Source organism: Caretta caretta, chromosome 12 (genome assembly GCF_965140235.1).
Source record: "Caretta caretta isolate rCarCar2 chromosome 12, rCarCar1.hap1, whole genome shotgun sequence".
Classification (NCBI taxonomy): Eukaryota; Metazoa; Chordata; order Testudines; family Cheloniidae; genus Caretta; species Caretta caretta.
Genome location: NC_134217.1, coordinates 9,649,610 through 9,663,265, shown reverse-complemented (window position 1 = coordinate 9,663,265; position 13,656 = coordinate 9,649,610). Strand labels below are relative to the sequence as shown.

The 13,656-nt window shown below is 40.5% G+C and overlaps 1 protein-coding gene across 7 annotated transcripts in view; it reads left to right on the top strand.

Moving 5' to 3' along the window:
• The window catches only part of DNAAF1 (dynein axonemal assembly factor 1), a 33,971-nt gene extending 25,455 nt beyond the window's left edge, over nt 1-8,516 (top strand). For 6 of the 7 annotated variants that reach the window (XM_048870573.2, XM_048870570.2, XM_048870569.2 and 3 more), the window contains 6 exons: nt 773-987; nt 2,310-2,567; nt 3,242-3,351; nt 4,255-4,323; nt 6,991-7,372; nt 7,721-8,516. In XM_048870573.2, coding sequence (XP_048726530.2) covers nt 773-987; nt 2,310-2,567; nt 3,242-3,351; nt 4,255-4,323; nt 6,991-7,372; nt 7,721-7,824 — 1,138 coding nt within the window. In that variant the 3' untranslated portion in view covers nt 7,825-8,516. The remainder of the gene's footprint in view (nt 1-772; nt 988-2,309; nt 2,568-3,241; nt 3,352-4,254; nt 4,324-6,990; nt 7,373-7,720) is intronic. The other variant, XM_048870571.2, reaches the window with a different exon arrangement.
• Nucleotides 8,517-13,656: the final 5,140 nt, after the last annotated feature.

Sequence of the window (13,656 nt, the reverse complement as noted above, 5' to 3'; positions counted from 1 at the left end):
GGCCAAAACTATAACAGGGTTGAAAAAAGAACTAGATAAGTTCATGGAGGATAGGCTATTAGCCAAGATGGTCAGAGATGCAACCCCATGCTCTGAGTGTCCCTAGCCTCTGTTTGCTAAAAGCTGGGAGTGGAAGACAGGGGATGGATCACTCTTTGATTGCCTGCTCTGTTCATTCCTTCTGAAGCACCTGGCATTGGCCACTGTTGGAAGACAGGATACTGGGCTAGATGGACCATTGGTCTGACCCAGTGTGGCCATTCTTATGTTCTTATGGCCATAGGTCATAAGTGAGGGTAGGTGGCCTTGTATACACTAGTATCTTACAGTTAGGAGCTCTGCATTCTAAATTCTTAATATAAGGAAACACAATATCTTTCTCAAACTATGATATATTCCTATATACAATTGCCTTTCTCCATAATCAGTAGCCCAAACTCTGCTCATGATGTCAGAGTGGTAGCACAGATGTCATAGAGATCAGAATTTGGGACTTTTAAAAAATTTTACTAACAAAAGATGCAAACTCTGGTTTTGTATTCACTAGCCTTTACAAACTTGTGTTCCTTATCTGTTCTATTTCACCTACAAAATATCTGTACCTTACATAGCAGTCCTTGCTGCTCAGGGGAGCATATTTTCTGATGCTCATCTGCTCAGTAACTTTTCTTCCCTTGCAAATAGACATTTGAAATCTCCCTTTCATCGTGAACACACTGTGCCACTAGTATTTACAAAACTGTGTTACAGTGGTCTTGCCTATTGCCATTAGAGCCTGTGCAGAAGCCTGGGCCATGGGGGGACGCGAAGCAGAGAAGAGTGAAAGGGAAAAATGGGAGAACAGAGAGAGAAGGAAGATCCAAGACAGCATTGATGGGCTAACAGCAATCCGGCGAAAAGCTGAAGAGAAGAAAAGACAAAGGGAAAAGGAAGAAAGAGATATACTTAGAAAGTGTGAAAATAGAGGCACAACAGAGACCCAGGAAGGTTTGTGATTAAGCTTTTGGATAAAGCTCCTGTTTCTCTCTGCTTTAAGTCTAATTGAATTTCTAACTGCCTAATATTACCTTACTTTGATATTACTTTTTATCAAGTCTGTAGAAAATGAGAATAGAATTTGGCTCGTTGACTATAGCTTAGAGGATTTACTGCATGCTGCAGTAATAAAGATTATATCTTACACTGATGTAGAAAGACAAGGTGGGTTAGGTAATATCTTTTACTGGACCAGCTCCAGTTGGTGAGGGAGACAAGCTTTTGAGTTACATAGATCTGGGAAAGGCACTCCGAGAGCACCAACAGAAGGTCCAATAAAAGATATTACCTCACCCACCTTGTGTCTCTAGGACTGACACGGCTACAACAAATACTGCATACAACTGATCTAGAAAGTGATTTTAGAAGGAATCAAGCAGTTATTTTCCCCATATATTGATATTTTAAAATAAATCAACATTCCCAAAGGTTCCCAAATGCACAAGAGAATGATTTCCCCAAGTCATGTATTATTTTAATCTGGATAAGTTATACAGTAAGGTAAAAAGGATCTTTTTTAAAAAAAAAGACAGTTTTCTGTCCCATGTCTCAGCTATCATTCTCTACTATATTAATTGACAGTCAGGACTGGAGCCTGTAACTTATCAGTAGTCACTGTTATACAAGCTGTGTGTGGATGATTTTAACAACTCACTTCATTTTCTGCCATGGAGTCTCCTTCCACATTACTAAACATAACCAATATATGAATAGTAGAACTTCCCAGCTGAGACTTTGGGTAACAGCAAATAGGTTGCAAGATAGCCAAAACACTGCCCACAAACCAAGTGTTGCCAGAGTGTTTGACTACAAAGCATATTTTCAGGGATCTACCCACTGATTAAAATTTTAGAGATTAGAGGGAGTTTTACAAGAAATAGGTGAGATCTCAGAGAGTTACGGAATTTATGTAAGGAAATCCCTCTTTGGCTCTTATCCAGCAAAATGCTGAACTATGTACTTAATTTCAGGTACATAAGTAATCCTTTTGAAGGCAATGGCTTAAATTCAAATACTTAAAGTTAAGCATTTGCTTAAATGCTTTTCCTGGATCAGGTCCTTTGCCTGTGCACTGGCAAATGGGCAAACCATTTGCACAACATGTCTATAGCCACCTGAGGATATTGATTCCTGAATGATAGACCAAATACAAAAGAGCTTTTGGTGTGTGTTTGATAGCTAGGGATGAAGACCATACATTACAGCCTGAATACTCTTAACCTGCAAGAACTTGCTCTACTGCTTTACCTTTATCGACTTTCCTACTGCTTTAGGAGAGGTTCCAGCCACAAGTTACAGCAGTGATGTGACTAACAATACTTCACGTATTTCAAATGCTTCTGAAGAGACAGAAACTCAGAAGATTAAGAAATTTGTAAATGAAAGCATGGAGGCCCATGATGAAGTTTTAGCTGAAATATCAAGTAAAGAAGATCTGGATAGCCTGCTTACTAACATTTCCGGTAACATTCAGAAGGATGTGCAAGAAGCTAATTCTCACAAATGCCCAAATTTCAGTACTAATGAAGAAGGTAATGTACATTGTAAAGAGCCACACAGAAGTGAAAAGAGAAACAGAGATGATGAGCCAAACTTTTTGCTATTATACATCCCCAGTGACCTGATTGAATTCATTGGGGTTGCCTAGGATGTAAGAATGAGGAACTTGGCTTAGCATTTTTCCACAGTATGTAACTGAGGAAAATGGAGTTTTGGGTAACATGGCATTAAACACCAATAAAATTTAAAAAAAGGCCTGATGCTTTCATACCTTTATAAGTGAAACAATTACTTTGACCTACATTTCAATTTCTTTCTTTCAAAATGCAAAAATTTAACTTATATAATTCAAAGGAATTCACTGGTATGATGTAAAGACAGAAGGGTGAGCTCCAGATGGATTGGGTACAAAATTTTGGAAATATATAATGAAAGAAAAGATTCATCATGTTGGGTCTGATAACACTTTCCTAATCTTAAACATTTCTCATGTACTTTGGACCCACTTCTGCAAGTTAGACATACCCTAACACATTGAGTTTCATGAATGCAGAAAAACCCAAATTTCCTTAGTGTAGACAAGGCCAGAGACTGGAGATAAGATTAATTTAGATCAGTGATAGCTTTGAATATCAGAAGGGAGACAGACCTAAATGAGGGACGTAACAGACAAATAACTGACTAAATATTTTCTCTTAATCCTTAGAGATACTAGTAGGGAATATGGCTACCGAAGGTGCCCTGGTTACTGAACTGGATGAGTCTGCAGAAACAGAGCAAATTAAATTGGAGATACCAGAGAAGCTTTTCATTGATGTATGTATTAGGGCTGAGTATGTAATCATTTTGTTTCCTATTTTGAGGGATCCAAATGTAGGTTACATCAGTTGCCCACAAATTCACTCCTCTTATATCCCGGCTAAACAATTGTGTGTGGCCGAGGCTTTGTAGGAACTTTCCACTGCCAACAAAAATTCCCTGAAAAAAATATAAAGGACAATGTAACATCACCTGCCTGGGGGCTATGTGGCATCTGGTGTGGTTTTCTGAAGTTCCCTGTGTCAAGAAATTTACCAATCTTCCAGATCTCGTCTGCTCTGTTGCACAGAGTCAGTCTCTTTAGAACTCTGAAATCTGCTTTCATTTTGTTAAAAAATTACTAATGGTTTTCAATTTTAAAAACTCAATTACAATATAATTATTTTCATTGGAAAAAAATGTATCCAAGAGTTAGCCAAAACCCAAATCTAATGTACAATGAAAAATATAAACTACTGAACAAAAAATCATGAGGAATAAATAGCCATTCAGTCATTTTGTATACATATTATTTGAGTCTAGAGCAATAATTAATATTTCAACAATAGTTATCTTTTTAAAAAATAAAGAAATATACATTAGCCAGTATATATAATGAAAGATTACCACATCTAATACCCTTTTTCTGTTATTTGGGCCCTGAGTGTGTAGATAATTATAATTATGTATTTGTTTAACTTTAAGGACATGAGTAATCTCACTGAAAAAAGAATCTCTCTCTATGTAATAGAATAGAGGATCTAAAGTAACTAAAAAAGAAAAAAAAATCTGATCTAAACTTTAAGGGATGGAGATTTTGCCCCTACTGACAAACCCAGAATTCTGAAATTATGGGGTTTTGCTTTTTAGGCGTTAGAAATTGCCTATACCGTTGATAAGCTATTTTGTGATCTTCTTCAGGAACTGCCTGATTTAGAAGATGTGGATGTTAGTGAATTCTCACCAATAGAGGGAAACTCAATCAGAAAGGTGAGCTTCTTGCTAATTATTCTTATCAGGCTGGTGCTCTTCTACTCACATTTACTAATACATTATAATATGTACAATAAAGTACAAATTGTGCATTTCTGTTTGAGAGGTGGAATAGTTATTTAATTTATAAAATGTGATCGGCAAAATTTACCAGCACATTCTCTATACATTGAAACAATGAGTTGCATGTTACCTTTCAATTTGAATTGCCACATTATCACACTAACAAAAAAAGATAATAATGTGAAACCTAAATAAGATGGACCTCTTAAGAGTGTATTGTATTTCATTTTTACTTTTAAAAAAAGTAAATGTATATCATTCTTTTATATTTCAATAATAAACTAGATTGATTGACAAACTGCCCTCTACAGAAAAAAATAAGAACTGCTCAATTGGGTTTCATAGGCCCAATGCTGCTAACAGCCTTAAGATATAGTCTTATTCTGCTCTGTTGGTAGGAGCCTAGAGTTAGTTTTAAACCCACAGTTGCCAGTGAGATTCCAAATGAGCAAAATGTGCAGCACAGTGGCGACTGTGAAGTCCTAGGTGAATGTCGATTGTTATAGAATTACATATAAACGATACAATATGGTATTTTTCTGGCCTGGTATTATATAGAAACTATTAATATTGGCTTAATTAGATAAACTGTATAATCCAGTTGTATAACTGGATACTTTAAAATTGGAAAGCTACCTAAGAAAATATTTCTTATCACTAGTCACCTCCCCATTCTTCAGTCACGTGTACCTAGGGAATGGCAACAATAGAAACACCATCAGAAACTTTCCAGAATTTTTAGTCACCCTTCACATGAGGCAGGAGTCTACTTTATGCAATCTTGAAAGGACCTTTGATTCACCTGCAACAGAAAAATCCATGTAGTTTTTTCTTCTCCTCTGGATATGAATCTAGAAAAGCAGAAACAATTTATTTGGGAATGCTTTAATCCTCAGTTAATAATTTGTTCTGATGTGCTCTATGCAAATACTTGACTAGATCTACGATTTGGTTAGCTTGCACTGCATTTTAATCTGTTAGAATAGTGCCATCTTGTGGAAATAATCAGAAAGACTCAGTACACATTTGTACAGACAGTGCTGGGGAATGAGACACAATCATTTACACGTAGTTATTGAGGCTAACAGCTGACAGAAAATCAAATAGGGAGAAAAACTAGCAAGCTATCAGCCCTGTACTGTAACTAGTCCCATGTGTAATTTTCCACACTTGCTTCATCCCCTCCTTCTTTACATGGACCCTTGGGAGTAAGCCCACTCCCCAAAATTTTCCCTCCTGCAAAGAATAAAGGTCCATACAAAGGATGCCCAGTTTGTATTTAGCCTAAAAGTCCTCCATCCATATAAATCAAAACTGCAGTTCTCAGCGCAAACTTACCCCAATTCCTGTATGTGGGACTGGAATAGGCAAATGACTCCTTCAGGGCCCCCCATTGCACTGTATTGACCCCACATCACCTGTCCCTCCAGGGGACTGAGGAGGAGAATCAGAAGCTGCAAGGATCCTTGGACACCTGCCTCCCATAGCACACTGTGACTTACCCACAAGTGCTGATGGGGGAGACCATCAAGGCTGGTGTCCACCCTTCCTCACTTGTCCCTGGATTAGGGGAAGCCAAGCAGCACTCTGACTCCACCTGAGCTGAAGCCAAGTGCAAGATGAAGGCTGTCATTCAGACACACAAGCCCCAATGGAGAGCACTTCCACCAGGGCCCCATAGGGTTACCCTGGGGCTGCCCCAGTACCCTAGCTCTGACCAGAAGTCCCAATGGAGATCGCATGCTGCTGCTGCACCTGTAGCCCCAAGTGTACCCTGGCCACCACTTCCCCCTGACATCATGTGATTGCTGAACTTTGATGTAAATGACCTGACTTAGAGCAGGCTGAATCCCCGGGGATCCAGGAGCCAGACAACTTCCCTGTTATCCAAAAATGGGCCAATCAGAATGACTGGAGACAGGCAAGAGAGCCTGCCCCAAACAAGACAGCCAGAAATACTGCATGAGAACCTCTCCCCTAAGGCTGAAAAAGAGCCCAGGGCCCAAGAAGCCCCACTGCATAAGTGGGACAGTCAGAAATAACTTCAACTGCTTTGTCATTTATACAGCTTTGATTTGTTTTGGTTGTTTGTTTTAATTAAAAAATCTGAAAGACATAATTTATTTGTACTTCAGTTTGGTGATTGACTCCTGGCACATACATTGGGAATTTATATTCTTTAAAAACAAAAACAAAAAAAGACCCACTTAAAACTTATGAGTAGTTTCTGATCATTTTAGTGAGTGGTATCTAGAAAGTTTTATAGGCTGCAGATCCTCCAACACTGAAACCTGCTTAATCAAGTGTGCCTTCATTTTATGAACTGTAATTAGTCTATGCCATGCCAGTTTAAGACTGATGTCTGATAACTGATTAGGGGAAATTCAGCTCTTCTCCACCAGGCAACGCTGATATTTCTGCTTTCCTTGATCTCTGTATGAAATGGATGTTCTATGTATGATGTGGGAGCAGGGTATTAAAACTGAGAACTGTCACATGGATCTGAGAGCAGAAGTTTGCCTTTGAATTGTAATAGTCCATCCCTTAATGGCTACTTCAGTAGTAACAGATTCTTTTCAATTATCTTGTCTACCTTTATAGCAAGCATGTCATCCAAAGATTGAAATCATTTCTGAAGTGAGTGATGACAAGGACTGTGCATCAGAGGAAAACAAAACCTTATTTGAGAACTCAGTAACAGAAGAGATCCCAACAGCCATCTTTTCAAATACATGTAAGGTACCTGAAGACAGTCAAAGGGAAACCGCAAGACTCCTTGTAGAAGGCTTAGCAGAGCCTTGGAGTCCAGAGAGAGACTTAGAGATCAAAGTTAAACAAGTCAAACCTTTGAAACCATTGATACAAGAGATTGTTGCTGAACCAATAGATGATATACTGACAGCAGCAGCCTGCAATAAAGTGGATGAGCTAACCCCAGAGGAATTGGACAACAAAGACAGTCACATTAAACCATCCTGCCCTGGTAAGATTATTGTAACAGAATTTAAAAGAAAAACAAACAGGTAAACATGGGGGAAATGGGAGATGCTGGCTGTATTTTGAAAGAAGAAGGAGTTTGTTCATCCATTGTCAATGACCCTAGCTAGTTAGGACTGGGGGGAGGAGGGGAAGGGACTGAGGAAATCCCTTAGTGCTCTCTTCTCCCCAGTTTGTTGTACCCTACTAGGATCCCAGGAGGTTGAGACAGAGCATTTTTCTGTGACTATTTCCATGCAAATGTTTATAGTCGGTTTTAATAATTGGGATTTGTTTCTTTTTCCAGTAATAAAAACAATTAATCACAATTTCACTTGTCTTCATGCTTTAACAGAGAATAGCACTGAGGACAAAAAGGTGCAGTGCCTGGCAGAAAATGGAGGATCCCCTCATAAACCACAAGACGATAACGAGGACATCGAGTATGGATTAGATTAAGTGATGAATAAAAATGGACCAAATCTGGAACTCACCATCCAGCCCCGTTATTTGTGGTTACTTCAAAATACCCAGAATAACTATGGGTCCCTCAGTAAAACACCTGAAATTACACTTCGGGTGATGGCATTCATAAAATGACTGCCTTAATATAAGAACTTTGTGTTCTATCACAAAGTCAGCCAGTCATAGCCAACAGAATAGTATAGATCTCAGAAGCACTACATTAAAGTGCAGCATTTCTGTGAATGATGCAGACAAAACTGTGCCACACTGCTATGCAGAAGAGAGGGACTAATTGCCAGCTAACCCACAGCTACCGAGTGCTTTATGGTCTGATTTTCAAAGGTGCTGAGCACCTGTAGCTCCCATTGCAGTCAATCACTTGTGAGCACTCAGCACCTTTAAAAATCAGGTCAGTAACATTTAAAGGTTGAATTGAGGTTTCTTTTGAGAAGTTATTTCTCATGTCTTTCAAAAAATAGGGAAGTTAAATGTTTATAACTTAGTATTTCATTTATTTCTGTAGTTTTAATCTGCTGTGTTACAGTTATTTTTATTTGGTCTAAAGAAAATTCTGTTATTACGGTGCTGCATTGTTAATTTGTACAATTTCCATGTGTGTATATTCCAGCAAATACTTACCAAACATGCTCACTGAAAATAAAGTTAGTTTGCTTCTTAGTAAGATATGTTAAGACTGTAAAGCTCAGATATTCATAGTTATATGCAGAAAGTGTACAGAAACACTGTGTTCATGCATGCAAATTATGGGTGTGAACATTTTTGAACACAGCATTAAGGCAACTTGTACCTAACTTATCAAAGAACTGTGATGAAGATGCACCCCCACATCATACGTTTATACATGGAACAAGTCTCAGCCCCGAGAATTAAGACTTTTCAGTTCATTTAAAAAAAATTAAAACAGATTAAAATATTTACCTGTTAGGGACATCTGAGATGAAAAGGGCACACAGTTTTGTTGTTGGTTAGCTTTCCCTAAACTGCCCAGATTCTGGGACCAGCTCCACAAATCTTTTAGGGAAATAACAAGTCAGTCAGCAACAACAGGCCTGAAGTTTCTGCTATTACGTTGGAGGCCAGAAGACAGCTGTACTAAGTGGAACTATTTCTTCTCTTCTAGGCTTCTCTTTTACCCTGTAGTGGCAGCCTTGTGCCAAAATTATGTATGAGCTTAGCTTAGACTCTGAGCTCTGGCCCCTCCTCATTCAATCCTGCTGAACCAGGGGACAGGATTGCAGGAATTTATGTAAGGGGTTCACTCGAGAGCTTTGCTTCCTTTGTACCACTGTGGAGGGGAAGTTTGGGAGAACAACCAGTGGAAACACAATTTCATGGATCCACTGAGCTCGTGGCTTCCAAAATCTAGGTGGTAAGATTCCTTCTTCACCCCCACAGCCCCTCTGTACCTCACCACACCACACACACTGAATTGCCACATAAGGTGAGGCTCTTGCAAATCCCAACCTGGTGCAGTGCAGGATGTGAAGCACTACACCCAACTAATCAGAAGCATATTGTTGCACAGAAACAGCTAAGTTCCTCTTATGAGCGGAGGTGGCAGGGCACCTAGAAAGCCTGTAGTAGGAAACTGAAAAATAAGGAAAGGGAGAGGTTGCTAGAAACTCCATCCAATTCCTCCACATACCACCCTGTAAAAAGCATTCCCACTTTCTTCTTTGAGCGATTGCACATGTCCATTCCACTTTACGTGCGTGTGCCCCCCCAGTTCACCCAAGCTGGATAGTTTTTCCTCATGGGGGTAGCCATTTCAGCGCCCATGAGTTCCCCACTTGCTTAGGCTTCTAGCTGAATGCATAAAGGGGAGGGGCCTCCCTGACCTTCTCTCAGTTCCTTCTCACGACCTGGGGTAGGTAGTCGGAGTGTGGGTGCCCGCTCACACAAATTCCTGGGTGAGGTGTCCTCAAGTGATATTTGCAAGGCTGCAACCTGTTCATCGGCACATACTTGCACGAGTCATTATGCTATTTCCCAAGCAACAAGCGTCAAGGGCTGATGCTAGATTTGGACAAACTGTGTTGCAGTTCCTGTTCAGCCTCCAAAACCCTTGTCCTTACCATACTGCTTGTGACTTGCCTGAAGTGGAATGGACGTGTGCAATCACGCGAAGTCTAGCAAACTTTCTTTCTGTGGAGTCTCCTCCTCCCTGTGGGGTTAGCCTCTGGATGGTTCTTTGTCTCTCCATTCAGTTATGATCTCTATAGGCTCTCTGGGTGTTGTCTGCTGGCTTGTAAGTGTCTCCTGTTCTTTTGGGTCACTTATCCCTCTTGTGTAGTCCCCTTGTATGACCTGGGTGCCACTGCACCCCTCATGACTCCTGTCCACTCCTGGTGTCTCTAATAGCTGGAGCCTTATAGGAGTGCCTGTGTCCAGGGCCAGTAGCTCCTTGGCTGAACTTTCATCTATCTAGGAACTCTATGTGAAGCCCCCGCATAGTCCTGGATTTTTCAGACACACACCTAGCCTAGCAATGTACCTGGTGGAAGGAGGAGTTAGAGGTGTATGCAGACCTAGCCCTTCAGGAACATGACAACATGGGAAAGTAAAACTGCTATTTTACTTTATTGGGGAAGAAGCCAGAGATGTCTGCACCACTCTGAAGCTCACCACTGCCTCAAGTATCACCGCAATTCTAGGAGCCCTTGGGACTTATAGCTCCCCAAAGCAGAATGAAACTGGCATGACACAGATTTTTCACTGGATACCAGTCTGAAGTGGAGGGGATAAACCCCTATGTAACTGCCTTATGCACATTGGTAGGTACATGCAATATTTGAGGACTTGACAGACTCCCTAATTTGAGACAGGAGTGTTTGCAGAACTTGGGCTCACCACACACAAGTGGCTGCTCCAGGAAGGCACTCTCACATTAGACAGATGTTTAGACATGGGGCATGCAGTGGAAGCCTCAAGAGAGAAGGCCTAGGAGGCACAACTCCTGTACGTGCAGTGAAGCAACAGCAAAGGTGAACAAATGGCCAGGTTTCCATAAATTCATAGATTCCAAGGCCAGAAAGGGACCGTTTTGATCATCTAGTCTGACCCCCCCCATGGCCTGTGCTATACAACGTCTCAAAAATAATGGCTAGACTTCATCTTCCAGGAAAACATCCAATCTTGAGTTAAAAATTGTCAGAGATAGAGACTCCAACATGAACCTTGGTAAATTGTTTCAATGGTTAATTACTCTCACTCTTAAAAAATTAGGCCTTATTTCCAGTCTGAACGTGCTTTGCTTCAACTTCCAGCCATTGGATCATGTTATACCTTTCCCTGCTAGACTGAAGAGTCCATTATTAAATATTTGTTCCCCGTGTAGATACATCTAGACTGTAATCAAGTCACCTCTTGACCTTCTCTTTATTAAGCTAAACAGATTGAGCACTTTGCGTCTCTCACTTTAAGGATGTTTTTTAATCCTATAATCATTCTCGTGGTTCTTCTCTGTATCGTCTCCAATTTATCAATGTCCTTCTCGAATTGTTGGCATCAAAACTGAACATAGTATTAGCTACATGCTAATGTGGGTTAGGTCTGGTCACTATTTGGATGGGGGACCTCCAGGGAAAACTGAACATAGTATTCTCAAAACTGAGAACATAATGGGTAGCACATGTTCAGCTGATTATCCATCACACCCTGCATTTCAGAGTCATTGCTTCCCAGACTAGGCCTCCAGCCTGTAAGTATGGCATGCTTTCTTTGTTCCTAGATGTACATTTAGCTGTATTAAAAGCAATATTGTTTGCTTGTGGCCAGTTTACCAACCAATCCAAATTACTTTGAATCAGTGACCTGTCCTCTTCATTGCATACCACTCCCCCACTTTTTGTATCATCTGCAAATTTTATCTGTGATGATTTTTATGTTTTCTTCCAGGACACTGATTAAAAATGTTAAATAGCATAGGGCCAAGAACCAATCCCTGCGGGACCCCACTGAAAACACACTAGCTCAGTGACTATTCCCCATTTACAGTTACATTTTGAGACCTATCCGTTAGCCAGTTTTAATGCATTTAATGTGTGCCATGTTAATTTTATATCATTCTAGTTTTTTAATCAAAATGTCATGCAGTCCAAAAGTGAAATGCCTTATAGAAGTCTAAGTATATTATATCGACACTATTATCAACAAAACTTATAATCTCATAAAAAAATATCAAGGTAGTTTGACAGGATCTATCTTCCATAAACCCATGTTGATTAGCATTAGTTACATTACCTTTCTTTAGTTCATTATTGAGTCCCGTATCCGCCACTCCATTATCTTGCCCAGGATCAGTGTCAGGCTGACAGGCCTATAATTACTCTGGTCATTCTCTTTACCCTTTTTAAAAATTAGCATCACATTAGCTTTCTTCCAATCTTCTGGAACATCCCCAGTCCTCCAAGATTTACTGAAAATCAACATTAATGTCGAGTGTCGCTCCCAGCCAGCTCCATATCCATAGTGAGATGAATTTATTGTGGGACATAGCTTGAGCAGGTAAAGGCAATGTGCCCCGCATTAGGACAGCATTGCAAGGAATATGTCAAAGTTGAACCATTTTAGCCATGTGTGTAAGAGCAGTGGAAGATCTCAGAAAGATTCAGTCAGACTTGCACAAGAGGGGGATTCCACGTCAGACAGTAGTGATGACATCATGGCTCCCCTTGAGTTCAAGAGCATATCATGTTAAAACCGGACAGGAAAATAACAAGGGATAATACCAACCTCCGTGCATGCAACAATGTTAATAGGGGGAACACCCTGTGCAATTTCAGCAGGATAGCAATCTAATAATGTACAAAGAGAGCTTAATGCAGCCCATAAGAAAATGTGACCTCATGGTAACTAACCCAAAAAAATAACAGTCCCCCCAGGGAACGTGGGCCTCTAACTAATTCCACAGGTCAAGATATAATGTCCATTCCACTGTGCCCCAGGTGAGATGACAACCGATTGAAAGACAGGAATAATTTTAAGCCTGTGGGGTTTTTGTCTTGATGCTATTAGCTACATGCTAATGTGGATTAGGCCTTGTCACTATTTGGATGGGGGACCTCCAGGGAAAACCCAGTAGCTGCTGAAAATGGACTTGGTGATTCAGCACATGGCCTTGTTCCTTGTCAACTGGTACTGGAACAGCCTGGTGTTGGGGGCGCTGCTATCCTTTGGCTCATATGTCAGTTGTGGTCAAAGAGAGCAAGTCATGGCAATTACAGATCCCACAGAACTGTTCTTTACATCCGGGGATGTTAATCCCAATGTCCTTGCTACAGTCCACATTCCACCTCCCTAAAATGGCAAATTACCACTGGGGCCTGCTGACCTAAACTCTCTCAGAGTCCAGGAGGCATTGTGCCTGCTGGATGCTTCTCCCCACCCTTGCATACCACAGGGAGGGTTGAGCCCTCACTGTATAAAGTCAAGTTTGGGACAAAGTCTGCCCTGAGGGCTGGGAACAGGTTGAACAACTCTGGGTATATTGTTCCGTTCCTTCCCTGTGTGATGGGGACTTAATGGAAACTTGCCACTCCCTTTACGTAGACAGGTCTCAGGAAGACAGCAAAGAAAAATCCAGTGTTACATCAGCACAGGAGCTGATCAGGCACTTAGTGCCTATAGTCCATGCAACAAGTATGACAAGCTGGCTTATATTTATACTGGTCAATTACGTGGCATTAGGTAAGTCTTGGACTTAAACCTTCATTTGAAATTGAGCACAAAGCCTTAGAAATTGGAATGAGTAAAGGCCAGTCTCATTTCATGCTCCTGTTATCATACATTTATAAAAACAATCAG